The sequence below is a fragment of the Carassius carassius genome, chromosome 38, assembly GCF_963082965.1.
Source record: "Carassius carassius chromosome 38, fCarCar2.1, whole genome shotgun sequence".
Classification (NCBI taxonomy): Eukaryota; Metazoa; Chordata; class Actinopteri; order Cypriniformes; family Cyprinidae; genus Carassius; species Carassius carassius.
Genome location: NC_081792.1, coordinates 27,132,824 through 27,153,503, shown reverse-complemented (window position 1 = coordinate 27,153,503; position 20,680 = coordinate 27,132,824). Strand labels below are relative to the sequence as shown.

At 37.0% G+C, this 20,680-nt stretch overlaps 1 protein-coding gene across 2 annotated transcripts in view; it reads left to right on the top strand.

Annotated features, from left to right (window-relative positions):
* Positions 1–14,486, top strand: part of LOC132119684 (E3 ubiquitin-protein ligase TRIM62-like) — a 45,115-nt gene extending 30,629 nt beyond the window's left edge. The window contains exons 3-7 of one of the 2 annotated variants that reach the window (XM_059529861.1): positions 763–858; positions 6,420–6,676; positions 6,791–6,835; positions 9,831–9,946; positions 13,728–14,486. In XM_059529861.1, the coding sequence (XP_059385844.1) occupies positions 763–858; positions 6,420–6,676; positions 6,791–6,835; positions 9,831–9,946; positions 13,728–14,278 (1,065 nt within the window). In that variant the 3' untranslated portion in view covers positions 14,279–14,486. The remainder of the gene's footprint in view (positions 1–762; positions 859–6,419; positions 6,677–6,790; positions 6,836–9,830; positions 9,947–13,727) is intronic. The other variant, XM_059529862.1, reaches the window with a different exon arrangement.
* Positions 14,487–20,680: the final 6,194 nt, after the last annotated feature.

The window sequence follows — 20,680 nt, the reverse complement described above, 5'->3', positions numbered from 1 at the left end:
ATCATCATGTTCTCACATCGGATCTCGCACCACGAGATCTCATCAGAATCCCTAACTATTGCAATAATTTTTTCCCCATGCAGATGAACTCTGGCTCTGGTGTATTGTAAAGGAGCTGGTGCTTTTTGCCTGTTCCTATTCTGCCTCTAGGCGAGCAAACATGGCCTGTCGTCCCGATTCTGCCACGTCCACTGCAGGAGAGACCCACTTTCCCTGACAGACCTCTGGAGACTCGCAGTTTATTTATGAATTTCTACTTTTTCTCTATCTTTTTTTTCCCCCTGTAACTATAAAACCACTTTTTCTGTTCTTTTCTTATAATTTGAGACTCCCAGCCTCGATCAAAACCATGCGTGAAAGGACTGAATTATAGTAATATAGCCTATATCAGTCATAAAAGGTTTCATCAGATATCAGCGCTCGGGAAGCTGCGTCGTAGTTGACCAAGGACATTAAGTCAAACTTGAAGCAAATTGATATGATTCTCATTATTTTCAGTCTGACACACCATTTATGTCCTATATACGAAAGATAAGAAAAGTGCCTGAAAAGTGTGCTTTCCTATAGATTTTTTTATTTCAGCCAATCATGCAGTGAATGGTTGTGTGTAGCGTTAGTAGCTTTACTTTTATTGCTGTCAGAGTTTTGGTATCTCTCTTACGAAGGCTTTAGAAGCGATTCAGACTAATTACTTTGGGTCAGAGGTTGCCAGATTAGTGGGCATTAAATGACCTGATCTGTTGTGCTGTGGTTTTCTTACAGAGGGAGATGAAGGAGCAGCTGGTGACTCTAAAAGACAGTGAGAAGGGTCATACGGAGGCTTTGCAGCTGCTGCAGAGACAGCTCACTGAAACCAAGGTACACTTCTGTTAGTGCATGTTATTCCAAGGGAAAAATCACCAGTTTAACCTGGTGCTCATAAAACATAATTTTCCCGTGGACTTCCATTAAGGGGGTGACCCAGGCCATATAACGACTGAAGTGAATGCTGTTTGCTGCTGTCGTTTTTAAACGATGCTCCACTCCCTTATAATCAGAATCGTTTGACATGTAATAGTTACTGTAGTCTTTATTGCTGAATGCTTTATACTGGAGGTTCAATTCTAGATTTATGCACCGGCGGTGATTTATCGGCCAGTCATCCACACATTCAGCACACTGATTCAAATGACTATGACTTGATATTGAAACCACGTCTCCGTTCCGTCTCTGATGGGACTCTATTAAACCTCATCTGCAATCGGGTTTCGTGACAGATGACAAACCGCTCATACTGCCCACCGCAGCCATTACAGATTCATGGCAGGTCTCTCACCTTGTCCCTCGCTCATTTCTCTCTCTCTCGCTCTCTTCTGTTGACATTAAATTTCCAACAAGCAAATTGGTTTATTGAGCAGGGTCTTTAATCTTAACACCTTGTTTAATCAGTGAAGAGAGACACCGCAGTCAATAATGCAACTTTGTCCATCTCCCTGTTTTTTCACCCCCTTTATTAATTATCTCGCTGTTGTGGAGTGGGGACTATTACAGAGGGAGAACTTCCTGACACTGTAGACAACTGGTGTTGGTCTTATTTGTCATTAGTTAGTCTTCATCCCACATTTTATACAACACTGTCTGCAATCCCACTGATGTGTGTGTTTGTATACACATTAGTAACATGGACTCCATTCATGCGTTTATTAATTCATGATTGAAATTTTCCGTAAAAAAGTATATGAATCACTTGAATCTGTAAGAGAAAAGACTATGTTATACACTAAAAATAGAAAGCATATTTTATTGTATTTTTAAAGTAAGTATATATATTCAGTGGAAAACCTTTTTTTTTTTTGTAAAAAAAAAACTGTGCGTTTACATTTTTTTAATTTTTTAATTTTAATAGTCAACATTTCGGTCTCATCATTTTAATCACCTTTTAGTTTCTTTTTTTTTTTCTAGAAACAGGCCGTGTTTTTGTTTCATTGATCTCCCAGATTGCATATTTATCTTGTAAGCTGATAAAGCTTTAGTATCTCTCATTTCTTTCCCAGGCTATCCACTGAAAATGTAGATGTTCGCATTGACCAGCCAGTCGTATCCTGTCTGGATTTATTGATGCGGTGCCTTGAGATGCTTACGAAGAGCCTGACGCTTGACATTGACATTCAGAACCATCAATGCAAAATGTCTCCTGCAGCCCAGACTCTCCTGTAGAGATAAGACGACTGTCTCAAGAGAGCTGTCACAGCACAACGTTTTGAGGAGATTTATTGAGTAAACTGAATGCAGTAATAAAGCGGCCTCATCGTTTCTAAATGATAATAAAGTGGCTGATTCAGTCATGTGTTAAAATATAAATCATGTAAAGTTACTTTTAAAATAGTTTTTAAGTCTCTTAAAATAACTTTTCTATGAGTTTCCACCACATGATAAAAAATACATAAAAAAGGTCATCGTTACTTTTTATCTCACAATTCCACCTTTTGTCTTGCAGTTTTTCTCAGAATTGCAGAAAAAAAAAATCAAATTGCGAGATGTACAGCAAACTTGGAACAGTGCGAAAAAACCCACAGAATTCTGAGTTTATATTAGGGATGCACAATAAAGGCTTACAATGTAAACATCGGCACTGGCCCGATATGAAAAATTAAGCTGATGCCTTGCCAATAAGATGAATAACTCACACGTGCTCAGGGTGTGCTAGCAGTAAGATCATGTTAGCGGTTTGCCTAAAAGGTTATTAGATTCACAGTTTAGGATTGCCTTTTTAATCTGCGAATTTAAGTACAGATTGACAGTCACTAGCACGCATCCCCCAGGTCCTAATGCCTGTCCGGTAAACTGTTTTATTTACTTACGGGGAGCTGTTAGGCCTACTTGAAAGTAAAACACTCCAATAACATTTAAGATTTTAAAGGTCAGAAGGTATAGCTTACATGAAAAGAAAAAAATAACAAACATGACACTTGTAAATTAAATAATTTTATGTATACAGATTTATTAATTGTGTACTTTTTATTTTTCCAACAGATTATAAAAATCTTAAAAGCTCTCAGAGATTTTCAGAATTTTTGCAACTCTTTAGACCGTCTACAAATGTTAAATCTTCAAATAAAATATTAAGGTTACCAGTGCAACTGTTTGATTTTTTATTTTTTTTTATTTATAGTTATTTTCAAAGCTTTCAATATACTATCATTACAAAATAATTTCATTATTGTTTTTTTTTAAAACTAATCAAAATTAAAAGTAATTTGTTTATAATCTCTGTAGAGGAGAGACTTGGTGTTGTTTCTAAACATAAGGAAATATATCCGTATCGCCATTGTGTGAATGAGTTGAAAAATTTCGAATATAGGCATTTCGAATATAGGCAGAATCCAATATCCTGCATCTGTAGTTTATATCTCCTAATTTTGAGGGGGAAAAAATCTGAATTGAGAGAGAAAAAGTTGCAGTTACCTTTTTAATTTTTATTCTGTGGTGGAAATGTTTTCTATTTAAATATATATTAAATATAATTTATTCCTGTGACGCAAAGCGGTATTTTCACCATCATTACTCCAGTCTTCAGTGCCACATGATCCTTCAGAAATCATTATAATATGCAGACATGGTGCTTAAGAAACAATTTTATTGTCAATGTTAACCCTCTCAAGGCAGGCGTTGCTGATTTGCAATAGTTAAAAACTAAAAACCTTTATTACTCCAGATACATATTTTATGTATCTGGAGTACTAAAAACTTTACGAAAGGTTACTAAAGTTACTAAGTTACTAAAACTTAATTTGAGCCTGAGAGGGTTAAAAACAGTGGTTAATATTTTTGTGGAAAATGAGACACATTTTCACTTTTGATCAATTTAATGCATTCTTGCTATTAAAAGCGTACTAGCTCCAAGCTTTCATACATTAGTGTAGATTAAGCCTTAGCACGTACCTCATGTCAATAATAGATCTCGTTCATGTTTGCTCTTTTTTAACTTGTTGCCATCTCCCTGCTAGCATGCTCTAGATTTAGCTCATGGCAGGTGTGCTGACAGACTCTCTCGTCTTAAGTACCGATTTCCAATCTGAATGGATGACTCCAAGGAAAGATATGTCTGATTAGCAGATGCGGCAGTGAGCAAGTTGCTTGGAGGCAGAGTTATGCTGGGCTTATGGGACTTGTTTATCCGAGACAGCGTGGCCCACGGGGAGAGCGGTTTCAAGAGACCAACATCACTAAGTCCCAATCATTTATCAGAAGAAAACCAGGTGGGCTGACTCAGCCTATGCAAATGACGCCAGAGACAGACGTGATCTTAATAGGATTTCCTTTTCCTGTTGGCTAGGAAATCACATTTCCCACTGGAAAGATAGAAGTGGAACAAGACCTTTATTTTATTTGTTAGTAGGAGTAATCTTGTAATCGGTGAAGTCTGTGGTTTTCTTCCAGCTCTTAATATTGGCGAAGAAAGAGATCTAGAGTCCTTCTCAAGGAGGCTGTCCTACAGTAACCTGGAAGATTGAGGGTGGAGCAACCTAATGCCATTTCCCCTGACTATTAGACTGTGTCCTCGACTCCAATGATGCGGACTTATGAGGCACTTTCCACTTGCTTGTTAGTCCACTACGTCCCACTGAGATTCTGCCAAAATTATAATTTAATAATAGTAAATATACATATAAAATATAAAAAATAAATAACAATTTAATTGGAACATAGACATCAAATACAAGTATTGATTTTCTTTTTTAATTGGCATTTTCTTGATAGCCCATTTCATCCTGAGACACTGCAGAAATAACAATAATGATGATAATGATGATTTATATACATAAAATATTTTTTATTTGTTTTATATAAATATAGAAAAAAGTAATATGACTATAGAGTCTTTAGAATTATTATGATTTTTCGATAAAAATATAATTTATGATTTAATATGAATATAGGAACATTAAATATATCGTTTAAATAAATATTATAGTATTTTTACAAAATTGCAATTTCCACTTGCTTGACAACCCACTTCGTCCCGGGACTCTACAGAAGTAATTTAATAATAATTTTTATTATTATTTTTTATTTTTTTTGCTTTGTCCTAATCAGATTAATCTCTTCTCTTAATTTGTGTTTTTGTCATTCAGCAATTTGAATCCACAATAAGACATTATTCTGGTCGCTAAATAGTCATTTTCCTCATCATGGGTAGCTCCATATGCTGTAATTTCAGTTCACACTCCAGTTGTGTTTTAAACATCAGTTATGTTCTGTTTGTCTGTGGCTTTGTCACTTCAAGCTCTATTTTATTTTGGACACAAATTACTCAATGCTGGAAACCGCAATATTCACACCTGGTTAGGACAGTGTTTTTCTTTTAATCATGTTAGCCTGTGTTGGTTGTCAATGACTTGAACCACTAGTCTCAAACTTCTCAGACTGCACATTATCTTTGACAACAGTCAAAAAAAAAACAAAAAAAAAACATGTATTGTACAGTGTAAATAACAAATACCATTCATAACAACTTAATTTTTTTTTAAACTGTTTTCAATTTTAATAAACTTTAAAATGTAATTTATTCCTGTGATGCAAAGCTGAATTTTCAGCATCATTACTTCAGTCTTCAGTGTCACATAATCTTCAGAAATCATTCTAATATGCTGTTTTGTTGCACAAGAAACATTTCTGATTATTATCGGTTGAACAAAGTTGCGCTGCTTCATATTTTTGTGTAAACTGATTTTTAAAAAATGCAGCATCCTTCGAATATAGCGTTTAAAAGCATTTATTTGAAATGTAAATCTTTTGTAACTTTATAAATGTCTTTTACATTTCACATTTCACATTAATTCATTTAGCTGACGCTTTTATCCAAAGCGACTTACAATTGCTATATATGTCAGAGGTCACACGCCTCTGGAGCAACTAGGGGTTAAGTGTCTTGCTCAGGGACACATTGGTGTCTCGGTTGCACATTATTTTACAGTACGTGTACTAACATGTACTTATAGTGTACTTACAGTGTATTTATCTAAGAAAGTTCTGGTAATACAAGGTAACTACATGGGGTAGGGTTAGGTTTAGGGGTAGGTTCAGGGTTACTATAATAAGTACATAGTATGTACATGAGGAACAGGACTGTAAAATAAAGTTCTACCGGTGTCTCACAGTGGATTCGAACCCGGGTCTCTCACACCAAAGGCAATGTTTTAATGTCAATTTTTGTCAATTTGCTGAATCACTGCTAAATATGAAAAAAACTAACTTTTTTTTAATGCTCCCCATATGCCTTAGAGTAAAGACTAAAACAAACATGCTTGATTGACATCTCAGTTAGTGTGTGCACAGTGGTTGGTGAAGGCTAGTTATTTGAGACTCTGTGAATCTCTTAGTCTTTTAACTGAGCCTAGACTAACAAAAATCGTAACTTTCTCTTCTCTAACTCATAGTCATCAGCGAAGAGCCTTCGTGCCACGATCGGCAATGCATTCGATCGACTGCACCGCTTCCTGCGGGAACGGCAGAAGAGCATGCTAGAGGAGCTGGAGGCAGATACAGCGCGCACGCTTTCTGATATCGAGCACAAGATCCAGCGCTACAGCCAGCAGCTCCGCGATGTCAAGGAAGGGATCCAGATCCTTCAGGAGCGACTCAGTGAGACCAGCCATCATGAATTCTTGGAAGGAATAGCCCTGACATCAGACAGGTACTGAGGAGGACAAGGGACTCGTAGGGAAGTGGATGAGCGAATGTTGAGGGTGTGAATTAAAGATTATCTGGTCTAAAACGTTTTGTCTTTTTTCTTGTAACTGCTGGTCAGGGAGCAAGTGATTCGTGGAGGGTATTGCTGGTGGAAGCTACCAAGGCAAGTCAGGTTATTTGACTTATGTTTGTGACCATTGCCCTTTGCCTTATGTCACAGGCACCCGGTCAGAAGAGAGATCATTGCAGAACAGACTAGGTTAACCCATTTGTGCCCACATTTTTATGAATGGTTTCATGCATTTAGTCGTGTTAATAGTGTCCTTTGTGAACATGTTCTGCATTTGTTTTTCCCAGGTTTCAGTCCTTTTTTTATTTCCTTAAAAATCATATTAGTATGTGCGGCAACTATAGTTGCCGGTGGGCAAATATGTTGTATTCACCCCTTCAACGTAACATTTGAATAGGAGGAGAGCATTTGGCATCTGACTCAAAATAACTGTTTTCATTAGATCAATCTTTATTCATAAACAAGTTTATTATGCATAAGTCGAAGAACATTCAATGCAAACCCCCCCAAAAAGTTGCATGTAGCTTATAATCTCTTGAATATGAAAACACAATAAATCAATTTGTCTTAAAATGCTGGAACATAGTGCAGAAGAAAGAACAGCCATTAAGTTGACCCAACAGGTTAATGTGTATCAATACGTTAATTAAAAATAAATAAATAAAAATAAATAGAATTAAGAAAATATTACATCTATATAATAAAAAAGGTATACATGAAAGAAAATTACACATTTTTTAGGCCCATAGTATTCAATGGCACACTGTTATAGGTGATTTCATATAATAATGTAAATGTAAATTCATTACTTGTCTGAATTTCAGCATTACAATGGAATCATATGCTACTAGTCATAAAATGAATTAGGGTCCTTGACCAATTAGAATGAAAATCATCAAAAATGGATAAAGGGGCTACAATATTTTGACCCTTACGAGACATAATGTCATAAAAGGGAGAAAAAGATGATCTACATCAATTAATGCCATGTGTTAGCTCTTTATCTTTTCATTCTTCCTTTTGTGTGACTGCCTGAAGCTAGTGAACTGCTGCTGTCACTTGAAAACTGGAAATCTCCACCCCTCATGGCAAATTCAGACCGAAGAGGGACAGTAGAGCTGTGGAAAGATTGCACTCTCATCTCCTTATGACAGATTTATTCCTTATAATATTAAGGTCTACTGTAAATTAGAGATGTCAGTTAAAGGGTTAAGTTAAGCAACTATAGTTGCCGCTTGGAAATTTGACTAAGTATGCAAAAAAACTATAGATCTCCTGGGAGATTTGTTTTGTTTGGATGATTCTAGAGACCTTCATGATTACTGTAGATATATGTCAACAAAAAATACTTATTAGTAATATGAAAATTAAATTTCTTTGGGAGGTCTTGCCTTCGCCATGCTTCCTGGAAGTAGGGGTAGGAATTTAACAGCCTCATGTAACAGGAAGGAAGCGAATACCTTAATTTTTTTCTTGAAATCCTTTATTTGGTTGTTTGCTTGCATGTCATTGAGAAATAAAACATGGATAACATCTAGAAAAATACTTACAATAGAAAAATGACAACTATAAACTGGGGCAACTATAGTTACTGGTGGGCTTAGTTAGGAAGTAGACAAAAATGTAATTAGATTCAATTTAAAGTCACAAGCTTTAAATTCTGTTTTGATCTTAATTCTATAGGGCTGCACGATTATGAGAAAAATCATAATTGTCGATTAGTCCCTTGAAATTGTAATTGTGATTATTAATTACGATTATCACAGTTTACGCTGAATGATGTTTATACCATTGTTGGATGCAACTGCATGCCATATTTTTATATGAAAAATTATACATTGGATTGGTTTCTTCTTTAAATAAAAAAAAGAACAAGAAAAAATATGAATGGTATTATAGTTTTATACTAGAACTAAAATGGAAACACCCTTAAGATAACGTAGGAAAAAAGTGTCTTAATCACACAGAATAACACAAGTGGACTAATATAATAATTATATAATAAATTAATATATTGATTTATTTATAGAAAAGATAATATAATATGTATAATATGTTATATAATATGTTACATTCTTTTATAATAAAATGTTTATATTATTATTTTAGATTATAGTAATAATAAATTTGGGGCATTACTATAATATTAAAATAAAAATTTGTATATAGTAATGTTTTAATGATAATTGATATAATGGGTATTGCCACAAATTGATTCCATTTCAATAAACATATACAGTACAGACCAAAAGTTTGGACACACCTTCTCATTCAAAGAGTTTTCTTTATTTTCATGACTATGAAAATTGTAGAGTTTGAATGAGAAGGTGTCCAAACTTTTGCTCTGTACTGTATATATATATATATATATATATATATATATATATATATATATATGCATACATATGTGCACACACATACACAAAAATTTTAAATGGTGGCTGTCATTACTTGTTTCCATGACAGAATTACTCAAATTTACATTAAATATTGAAGAAAATGTTAATTAAAAATATATGAGAAAAATACCTAAAGCGTGTAATACAGTACATTAAATATATATACAATACATTAAAGAGCATCAAAACGATGTTTGTTTTTTAAATTTCACAATAAAATTGACAGATTTTGAAAGACAAGACTTTTTTATATCAAAAGTAACAAAGCACAAAGCTTGTTGCGATTTATATCTACATGTCTTAGCCCTATTAATCAGCACGAATATTTGAAGTTTAAGACTGCATTTGGAGAAAACTGTACTTCTGAATGGTGTGTAGCAGTCGTTTTCATTTGGGAGTGATGAGAGGGGAATGAGTTAGCCATATGGGAAAGGAATAGCATGATTAATGTTGGGCTTGAAATATTGAAAGTGATCTGCAGTGTTGCCCAGATTGACCTCACTCCCAATGCCGAATCTGAGCTGTTTGACTTTGCAAGGGCGGCACAGCTATATAGAAAACTCATTGCGATTCAATAGTGAATGTTTGGAAGCAGGATGTAGCCTTTGAGGAGGAATCAGTTGCTTGGGGTTTGGTGGGTTGCCAGTGTTGAATTTGAATAATGCAATTGTTGTCTTCTGTCTCCACAGAATAAAGGGAAAGATCCACGAAACAAACCTCACCTATGAAGACTTCCCTACGTCCAAATACATGGGGCCACTACAATATACCATCTGGAAGTCTCTTTTTCTGGATATATCGCCAGGTAATGTGTCAGAATAGTAGAATTGCATTTTAAATAGTGGCTGTGTGTCACTGAGAAAACAACTGCAAATACAGGAAGAAAAAAAAGTTACACTACAAATTGAGTTTTACACTGTTCTGAAGTGCTTATACCTGGATGTAATCTGCACAAATACACTAGATCAAGGTTTCCCAAACAGGATTCACAAAGGATCTGCAGTGGTTTTGTGAGATTACTGTGTGGATCCTCTAGTATGTTTGTTTGTGTTTAACAAATACTTCCCAGCATCTCAACATTATCATGTGCTAATATTCCAGGCATAAGCATTCAGAACAGTGAAATATCCATTTTGCGGCATTTGCCAAGGCAGTTGTAGTTTGCAGTTGGACTGAGATATTCCAGCAAACCCAGCACTATTTTTTCTTTAGACGTGAATAATACCTCACATCATGTGGCTTATTTAGGTGGAGATGTGTTAATATCTGTCTAAGAGATCAAACCAGTGTTATTTTACTATTATTTAAATAATATTTTGTTTATATTATAATTTAAAATGTTATTTTTTAAACTGCTTTTATTTTTTCCATCATATATTTTTCACATATTTGCTATTCCTTTAATTTGGGATTTTATTTATTTGTATTAGTTATGTAGTAACATATTTCAGTTATTTGCAAATGCAGCATTTCTAACTAACTTTCTAATTTTTCATATCATTTTTGTTTTTTATTTTATTTCACCTATTTGTCTTTTTGTTTCGCCATTTGACAGTAAAAACAATTTTTTTTTTTTTTAGTTACATTTACATCTAGTTCACAGTAATAACCCTGGATCAGATTGGCTGTTTTTGATTGGTTGCACACATATGGCAAAAAATTTTTAAATAAATAAAACCCATTGACTCACATTGAAGAAGAACCTGGATTTAGAGACCAGTATATCAAAACCATATATCTGTGTATCAGTTGTACTATTAATATAGTAATCATGTCCAAAGATCTAATGCTTATCATTTTGTATGTATTAGTGCATCCAATTAGAGATGATCTAATCAACACAAACACAGCCTGTGTGTTTACAGCCCTGTGAATGAAATAATGCACGTCTGATTGAGCTCTGCACGAGTGGCCCATTTTAATAGCTGCATTGAGAAGCGCTGAAGGCCTCCTCCATCTGTATTCTATCTCAGTAGCCACCTGAGGCAGAGCATTATTTAAAATAACACAGCAGTGAATATCTCGCTCTCTCAATCATTTCTCCAATTTACCAGTATCCTTTACACTGACAGAAATAGGCAAGGGCCGACGCTCAGCCTGTCACATGAAAAAAATCCAGTTCAAATCCTTCCCTTCCACGCTGCTGCACTTACCGCCTTTTATTCTGAACTGGCATGGAATTTTTTTGAGCGTCACGTAGACATTTCCAATATCCTTTTTTTTTTTCCTGTCAACCTGAACAGAAATATTTTTGCCACTTTCTGAATCCAAAGCCTGTTACTGAGCCTATAAATATTGACATTTTTATACATAGTCCTATAAAACTATATTATTTTAATTTAGTAAAAAACATGTTTATGTATACATTTTTTTAACTTTTGAAACGCATCCATAATTAATATATTATTTTATATATGTATTGTACATACAATAAATAATTATTGTTAATAATTAGATTGTTTATATTTGAGTTTTATTTTTTGTATGTTTATTCATGTTTATTATATTTTTTCTCCCAACCTGAACAGCAATATTTTGCCACTTTCTTATTACTGAAAATGTTATTCGCACTCAAGTTAGTAATGCATCTATGATTGTGAAGAGAATGCTTTCATGAGTTATTAAAAGTTATATAAAAAATATAAATAGTGTAGAAGTATTAAAAGTATTTATTTAGAAATCTGAATATCAATATTTTTCAGGACTTTCTGAATCCAAAGCCTGTTACTGGTGTTTGTTTTGTTTGCATGACTAGTGTAGAGAGAGAGAAGGCAGGAACAGAGACAGATCGAATGCAAGGCAACAGAGGTTAAATTATTTATAGGTTACCTAAAGCGCAAACTGCCAATGTCAAACAGTGGAAATGTCGGCATCCTGTCCTTTGGACTGGCTTTTGGCTCTGCCTTTTTTGGTGAAGGTTTTAAATAACCAAGACAAAAATATTTAAAATATTTAGCAAATTTCCCTCTTCGTTTGGTCTCAGAAAGACATGCCTATCTATGGACCGCAGGAAAACAAGCCAGCATTGTTTCACTCTGAATGTTCATAGGCGTCTTTCACACTGTGATTCCAGAAAATACATGGGTAATGTGTCCCGGGTTGCTAGATTTTGCCCCTTTCACACTGCCAGTGATTTCCCGGCATATGTGCGTGTGTTCACACACAACCCTAAAGGTCCCATAATGACTCGTGACATCAGGATTTGACGCATAATGTACGAGTCGAAAATGCTAGGCACGTTAACGTTCCTTTAAACTGGCGAACGATCTCAGCTTCAGCATGGATAGTAAGGAACTACCTGATCTCTGCTTCATTACAGTTTGCACATTTTTTCGTCGGAAACGTTGATCTGCCTTCAAAACACCCTGTAAAAGATTTGTGCGATAACTTGCGTCATCACTACGACATGGCATTTGTTATGGCTGAACCCAACAAAGTTACTAGGTCCCCAACCCGGGATCGATCCCAGAATCAATCCCGGGACTTGTTTGCATTCACACAGAAGGCAATCCGTCAATTTTCCGGGTCTAACGTGCAGTGTGAAAGGGGCTATACAAACCCTAAACATTTACATTCAAAAACTTCTGGTGGTGTGTGCAGTGCCAAAGAATGCACAACATGCCTAATAAGTGATTGTTTCATATAAGCATTCTTTACCCCAAATACTCACCCCAATAACTTAATTTTCTCCCCATATTTTCTCATCAGATTTCTTAATCTTCATGTAGTTCATCATAGCTCATCTTTTCCTAAATTATATCTTGGCGTCTTGCATATCATAATGTGTAGCAACTGCTTGGCTCGGGTCAGCTTTTCATAAAAATAATAATAATTCCGTTTTTCTACTTTTCTAAGTACTCAAAGCACTTTACATTGTGAGGGGGTATCTCCTCATCCACCACCAGTGTGCAGCATCCACCTGGATGATGTGACGGTAGCCATAGTGTGCCAGAACGCCCATCACACACCAGCTTGTTAGTGGAGAGGAGACAGAGTGATGAAGCCAATCAGTAGATATGGGGATTGCTAGGAGGCCATGATGGTCAGAGGCCAATGGGCGAATTTAGCCAGGATGCCGAGGTCACACCTCTACTCTATTCGAAACCCATCCTGGGATTTTTAATGACCACAGAGAGTCAAGACCTCTGTTTGATGTCTCATTCAAAGGACGGTGCTTTTTGACAGTATAGTTTCCCCATCACTACACTGGGGTGTTAGGACCCACACAGACCACAGGGTGAGCACCCCCTGCTGGCCTCACTAGCACCTCTTCCAGCAGCAAACTTGTTTTCCCAGGAGGTCTCCCATCCAGGTACTGACCAGGTTCAACCCTGCTGAGCTTCAGTGTGTAACCAGTCTTGGGCTGCAGGAAGAAATGGCTGCTGGCTTCTTTTCAGGTCCAAGCTAGTGGCATGTGTCCATTGTTTTTGTCTGTATGCAGGAAGCTCTTTCCAGGGTTTGCTCTTCTCTAAGTCCATTTCTTCTGCACACTTTTTTTTACCTGCTGTAATATAACAGGTGTTGAGCTTTTATTGGACTGTTTTTATATGCACTAATTTTCATTTCCTCTATCCTTATGTTCACAGTGCCTGCTGCTTTAACCATGGACCCCATCACTGCTCACCAGAGGCTCATATTGTCAGACGACTGTACCATCGTTGCATACGGGAACCTGCACCCGCAGCCCCTGCAGGATTCTCCGCGCCGCTTTGACGTTGAGGTGTCGGTGCTGGGAGCCGAGGGTTTCTCCACGGGCGTCCATTACTGGGAGGTGATGGTGTCCGAGAAAACCCAGTGGATGATCGGCGTGGCCAACGAGACGGTCAACCGCAAGGGAAGCATTCAAATCCAACCCAGCCGAGGCTTCTACTGCATCGTCATGCACGACGGTAACCAATACAGCGCTTGCACCGAGCCCTGGACACGCCTCAACGTAAAGAGCAAACTCGAGAAAGTGGGTGTCTACTTGGACTACCCCAAAGGTTTGCTGGTTTTCTACAATGCCGACGACATGTCCTGGCTCTACACCTACCGAGAGAAGTTTCTAGCTAAACTTTATCCATACTTCAGCCCCGGTCAAAGTCACGCCAACGGAAAAAACGTGCAGCCCTTGCGAATTAACACTGTGCGTTTATAGGAACCGAGACAGCAGAAAAGTTTTGGGGATGAAAAAGAAGAAACTGAATACTTGGATGTATAATAAAGTTTCTTTCAGCTTACCTTAGGGCGCTCGGTGGGTAGCTGACTTGTTACTGAATGAAGCGATCTGACTGTTGGATTGTGACGTAAGGCTCTGTGGACACCTGGAGTTGCTAAATAAAATGGAGAGACTTGCACTTTTCTGAGAGGTGCCTATGGCCATTTTGTACATTTTATTCTTGCTAGTCATTTGTAATCTTGCCGTGGCCGGCTTGCTTGCCCAAGATTTCCCAGCTGCTTGTACACAATACCCCGATTTATGTCCCTTCAGCCCCTGCAGGGTCCAAAGGCACCTTTCATGGCTCAAGTCTGAGAAAAGAGCTTATCCGATGTGCAGACAGAAATATGAAATGTGTTGCGTTTCCAAGAGGGTCTGGCTGCAGACTTACACTTGCACTCTCAGACTTGCATTCTCAGACTTGCACTCTCAGACACTTGCACTTCCGCTAGTGACATCACTTGCAGTCTTTGTTTTATTTTGTTGAATTTATTAGTAATTCTTGTTTGAATTTCCCAACATTTTATAACAGTAGCCAGGTGGTGAAGACAAGAAAAAAAAAACTAAATTACAATGTCACTTGCAATCGCTATTTGCACTCTCTGCTACCTGCGACACTTGCAATCGACACAAAACATGCTTGTTGCCAATGGAGACGCTGTGGTGGTGATAAAACGATTTAAACTAATTTAGTACTATAACGTACAGGGTCCTGCAAGAAAAAGACAAGACCGGCAATCCGTGGCCAGAACACCAGAATATGAACGCTTGCGCAAAGTTTCTCGCTAAGTGTTTTCCTCCCGTAGAAAAAATATAAACACTTAACATGGCTTAATGTATTAAGATGCTATTAAAATATCAAATTAAATATAAAGTTTATTATTTTAATTAATATTTATATAGTATTTTTACTCACATACCGCAAAATGTGGAATAATGGACGATAAAGGCCAAACTCTGTATGCATCACTACATTATTAAAATACGTCAACTCGTTTATATCACTGTCTTTTTCCTTTAAGCTACATTATGTGTTCTATTTATAATGATTTTCTATAGCAGGAAAACATTTAATGTACAATTTAACGCACTGCGTTCTGTACTCGTCTGCTTGCCTGTACGGAGTTGATCCTCTTAAAATCACTTAATGCATTTCATAATGCACGTTCATATTTGCTGGTCTGTATATACGTTGAGTCAACAACAAGATATACAGGTCCTTCTCAAAAAATTTGCATATTGTGATAAAGTTTTCCATAATGTAATTATAAAAATTAAACTTTCATATATTTTAGATTCATTGCACACCAACTGAAATATTTCAGGTCTTTTATTGTTTTAATACTGATGATTGATTGTTTTAATATTGTTTTAAAACTGAAAACCCAAAATTCCTATCTCAAAAAATTAACATATCATGAAAAGGTTCTCTAAACAAGCTATTAACTTAATCATCTGAATCAACTAATTAACTATAAACACCTGCAAAAGATTCCTGAGGCTTTTAAAAACTCCCAGCCTGGTTCATTACTCAAAACCGCAATCATGGGTAAGACTGCCGACCTGACTGCTGTCCAGAAGGCCATCATTGACACCCTCAAGCAAGAGGGTAAGACACAGAAAGAAATTTCTGAACGAACAGGCTGTTCCCAGAGTGCTGTATCAAGGCACCTCAGTGGGAAGTCTGTGGGAAGGAAAAAGTGTGGCAAAAAACGCTGCACAACGAGAAGAGGTGACCGGACCCTGAGGAAGATTGTGGAGAAGGACTGATTCCAGACCTTGGGGGACCTGCGGAAGCAGTGGACTGAGTCTGGAGTAGAAATATCCAGAGCCACCGTGCACAGGCGTGTGCAGGAAATGGGCTACAGGTGCCGCATTCCCCAGGTCAAGCCACTTTTGAACCAGAAACAGCGGCAGAAGCGCCTGACCTGGGCTACAGAGAAGCAGCACTGGACTTTTGGACAAAATTTGCATGTAATTTGGAAATCAAGGTGCCAGAGTCTGGAGGAAGACTGGTGAGAAGGAAATGCCAAAATACCTGAAGTCCAGTGTCAAGTACCCACAGTCAGTGATGGTCTGGGGTGCCATGTCAGCTGCTGGTGTTGGTCCACTGTGTTTTATCAAGGGCAGAGTCAATGCAGCTAGTTATCAGGAGATTTTGGAGCACTTCATGCTTCCATCTGCTGAAAAGCTTTATGGAGATGAAGATTTTGTTTTTCAGCACGACCTGGCACCTGCTTACAGTGCCAAAACCACTGGTAAATGGTTTACTGAACATGGTATTACTGTGCTCAATTGGCCTGCCAACTATCCTGACCTGAACCCCATAGACAATCTGTGGGATATTGTGAAGAGAAAGTTGAGAGACGCAAGACCCAACACTCTGGATGAGCTTAAGGCCACTATCGAAGCATCCTGGGCCTCCATAACACCTCAGCAGTGCCACAGGCTGATTGCCTCCATGCCACGCCGCATTGAAGCAGTCATTTCTGCAAAAGGATTCCCGACCAAGTATTGAGTGCATAACTGAACATAATTATTTGAAGGTTGACTTTTTTGTATTAAAAACACTTTTCTTTTATTGGTCGGATGAAATATGCTAATTTTTTGAGACAGGCATTTTGGGTTTTCATTAGCTGTATGCCAAAATCATCAGTATTAAAACAATAAAAGACCTGAAATATTTCAGTTGGTGTGCAATGAATCTAAAATTATGAAAGTTTAATTTTTATCATTACATTATGGAAAATAATGAACTTTATCACAATATGCTAATTATTTGAGAAGGACCTGTATAGACTAGACCTAATGAATTGTCTATCATCTTAGTCTGTTATTAGGACACATTAAGCGTTTTGTTGTATGGGAGGACAAAGTTTGCGCATTGTGTTCATAGCCATCTGCTGCTTACATTAAATAATAATATATCGAATTTGGTCTTTTGATTGAACTTAATGTATCTTAATACATTATGCTATATTACGTTTTTGTTTTTTCTACAGGAGGAAAACGCTTAATGAAAGACTTGTGGCCACGGATTTGCCGGTCTTGTCTTTTTCTTGCAGGACCCTGTACGTTATAGTACTAATTTGGTTTTAATCACCACCACAGCGTCTTGTCTCCATTGGCAACATGCATGATTTGTGTTGATTGCAAGTGACGTCACAGGTAGCAGAGAGTGCAAGTGGCGATTGCAAGTGACATTGTAATTTAGTTTATTTTTTCTTGTCTTCACCTGGCTACTGTTGTAAAATGTTGAGAGATTCAAACAAAAAGTTATCAATAAATAGAACAAAATAAAAAAATAGAGATTGCAAGTGACGTCGCTACCAGAAGCACAAGTGTCTGAGAGTGCAAGTCTGAGAGTGCAAGTGCAAGTCTGCAGCCAGACCCTTCTCTGCGTTTCTTTTTGTGCAGTTGGCTTTGGCGTGTTTGTGTAGTGAGTCAAGCATCTTACTGTTACTCGACACTGAGGTAGTGCTGTACCAACTTCTTGCTTTGTTTTTATTAACAACTGCATGAACGGAGAGTGGAATTTTATGTCCCTCAGGTCATGCTTATTCACGACGGTGATGGTGTTCAATGCAGTAATCAAGCTCCCAGACACCCAGCGTGATTCTGTACGTGTGAATGATTGTGTATGTGTTTTTATCCCCTTCTAATCGAGATTCAGGACTCGAATGCCGCTAACACATTTGCTGCTACTATAAAAAAGGGCGCCATGACTTTGTGCATTTGTACATAGCGCAGGAGAGCTTTGATATATTGGTGAAAAATGCATCCTCGCACCTTCCTTTTCCCTTTTGCTTGATATTGCTTTTATTTATTCATCCTGTACTCACTTTCTAGAACATTCCAGTGTTTGGGGTCCCAGGACATCTCATGAGGATGGTCGAAGGGTCATCTGTCTGCTTTAACGGGTCTAATCAGGTGATAAGATGGTGAAAGACATTTCCGTTTCCAAGAGATTGCATCTGTTGCTCTTTAGAAAAGATTTTTTATATATAAATCAAAATTATTTTCATGTGAAATAAGGACCTGATTCAATTTCATTGATTCAATACATACATATTTTTACAGTGCATACAATACATACAGTTTTAAATGGAAACACTACAGTTTCAGGACACACTCATAAATTTATCTTGATTACTCAGATGTGGCCATTATTTCAGTTCGCCTCAGTGTATGTTGGTCTTCTCAGAAGCTCAGTTGTATGTTCTGACCCCTGAGTTTTTATACCAGTACCTATTGGTCTTTTCTCCATGAATTCTTGCCAATGGAGTAGTACACCTTGGTTGAAATAAACTTTAGCTTAAATGACAGACAGGCTCAGAATCCATTCCATGTTTTATTTTGTACTTGTACTCGTGTTTGGTGTTTAAGTGTAAAGGTGCTGGACATTTATGACATGGACCTTGATGGGGTCGGTATCACACAAGGTGGTTGCTTTTAAGGCAGTCAGATATGATTATTATTATTGTCAGGTGATGGGTTCTTTATGATTTAGTTATATACTGCTGAGGATTGTAGTTGGTGATGAAGATGATGATGATGATTTGTGTGTTTGGAGGAGAGCTGCTTTACACCCATCATTGTTTAATTGCGCTCTAATGAGCTCTTGAAGCTGGAGGTTCATGGAAAAATGTTTGTGTTCAATTAAAAAATGGTAAAACCAGAAGCATTTCTGACTCTTGATTATGTTTGACCGACTTCATTATTAGTCCAACACTTGACAAGTGGGGAATGAAAAAAAAAGTACTAGCCAGAGATCCAGATTGAAAATATCAGTGACTCTTATTAAGGAAACCTGTACTTTAATTAACATTTTACCTTCAGGGCTTTAACTAGGAAGACGTGTTATTACGATTCTCCAGAACTGTGGCCAGTAAACCACACAAACAACTATGTGGAGTGGTGTTTATTTATATACGATTACAGTATTTATTAATCTTTTCAATTTTGGCATCAAGTCAAGTCACCTTTATTTATATAATGCTTTATACAATACTGTGTCAAAGCAGACTTCCAATAGTGTCTGAGCTGGGGGTCCCAAAAAAGACAGCGGCAAAGAACCCAAGCTCCATCTGTGACAGAAATGGAGAAAAAACATCTAGTTGACATGATTTCCACTTCCATTCAGGGCTGTAGAGGTCATCTCTAGGTGCTGATCCATCATCTGGACTGGGGAGCAAAATTGTTGATTTGACAGACTTTTCACAAAAATAGTGACCATAGCATATGATAATATGAGTAAAACAATGACCTATGAATATACAAAACAAACAGCTACATGTACTTAGAAATCATGGAAAATGATGTTACCAGTAAATGTAATTAAATAATGACATTTTAAATGTCATTTACCATTGGCATGAAAGTTAATTTTGGACCATGGTCCAGTGTGGTCGGTATCTTCAATTATTTGCATTATGACTGTTGCATATACTCGGAAAAAGTAATATATTACTGAGAAAAGAATAAAAAGGAAAGGTAAAAAAAAAAAAAAAAAAGCAATTTTCATCAGATGAAACCCATTTCTTCCCTTTTCACATTCTTCTCTATTCCAAACAGCTGGTTATGATGCATCACACGACAAAGCGAGTAACTGACGGATTGTTTTAACCATCTGAAAACAAAGTATTGTGATTTGGCACCAAGTCCTCCAAAGTGCAGACAAATGGCTTGTGTGTGAGTAGAAGAATTGATTTTCCTTACATTTTTAATGAAATCATTGCATCAACCTGTGTCCAACAAGACCCAGTGAAACTCTGGAGACTTATGGATCTTAAGTTTTGTTATTAAATTGAAAGCTGCTATTACACAGTCACCTGTATCATTGCTGGATTCCAAGCAAAGGAGGCAAAGAACCACGTTCTTATTGGAAGTCTTGTGTAATTGTTTAATTATCCCACAGGACAAGTGTCCTGTCAAACCAATCGACTTTATGTACAATGCATCTCTACAAAAAAAAAAAGATGCTGTCATACCGATATAACTAGGTGTGGGCGGTGTGAGGTTTCAGCTGGGAGACCAGCTTTAAAATGAGACTAAAGACTGAAAGACTGCTGTCACGCTGTCTTAAAGACACCTCGCCATCATTATAATGAAATGCTCACTTTCTCACACCGATGAATGTCACTGCAATGCTTCCGCTTCGAGGAAGTCATTACACTTTGTGGCTGACTAGTCAAGATAATCTAGTGAGCAACCTACCAAGATAGCATCGTATGCTGTTCTGCTTAGATATCATGCTGGGGCCTTACAGGCTGCTTAAAACATAATAATACTGTAATAGTCAATGGTGTTTAAAATAGTGGGCAACTTAATATGTTTTGAGAT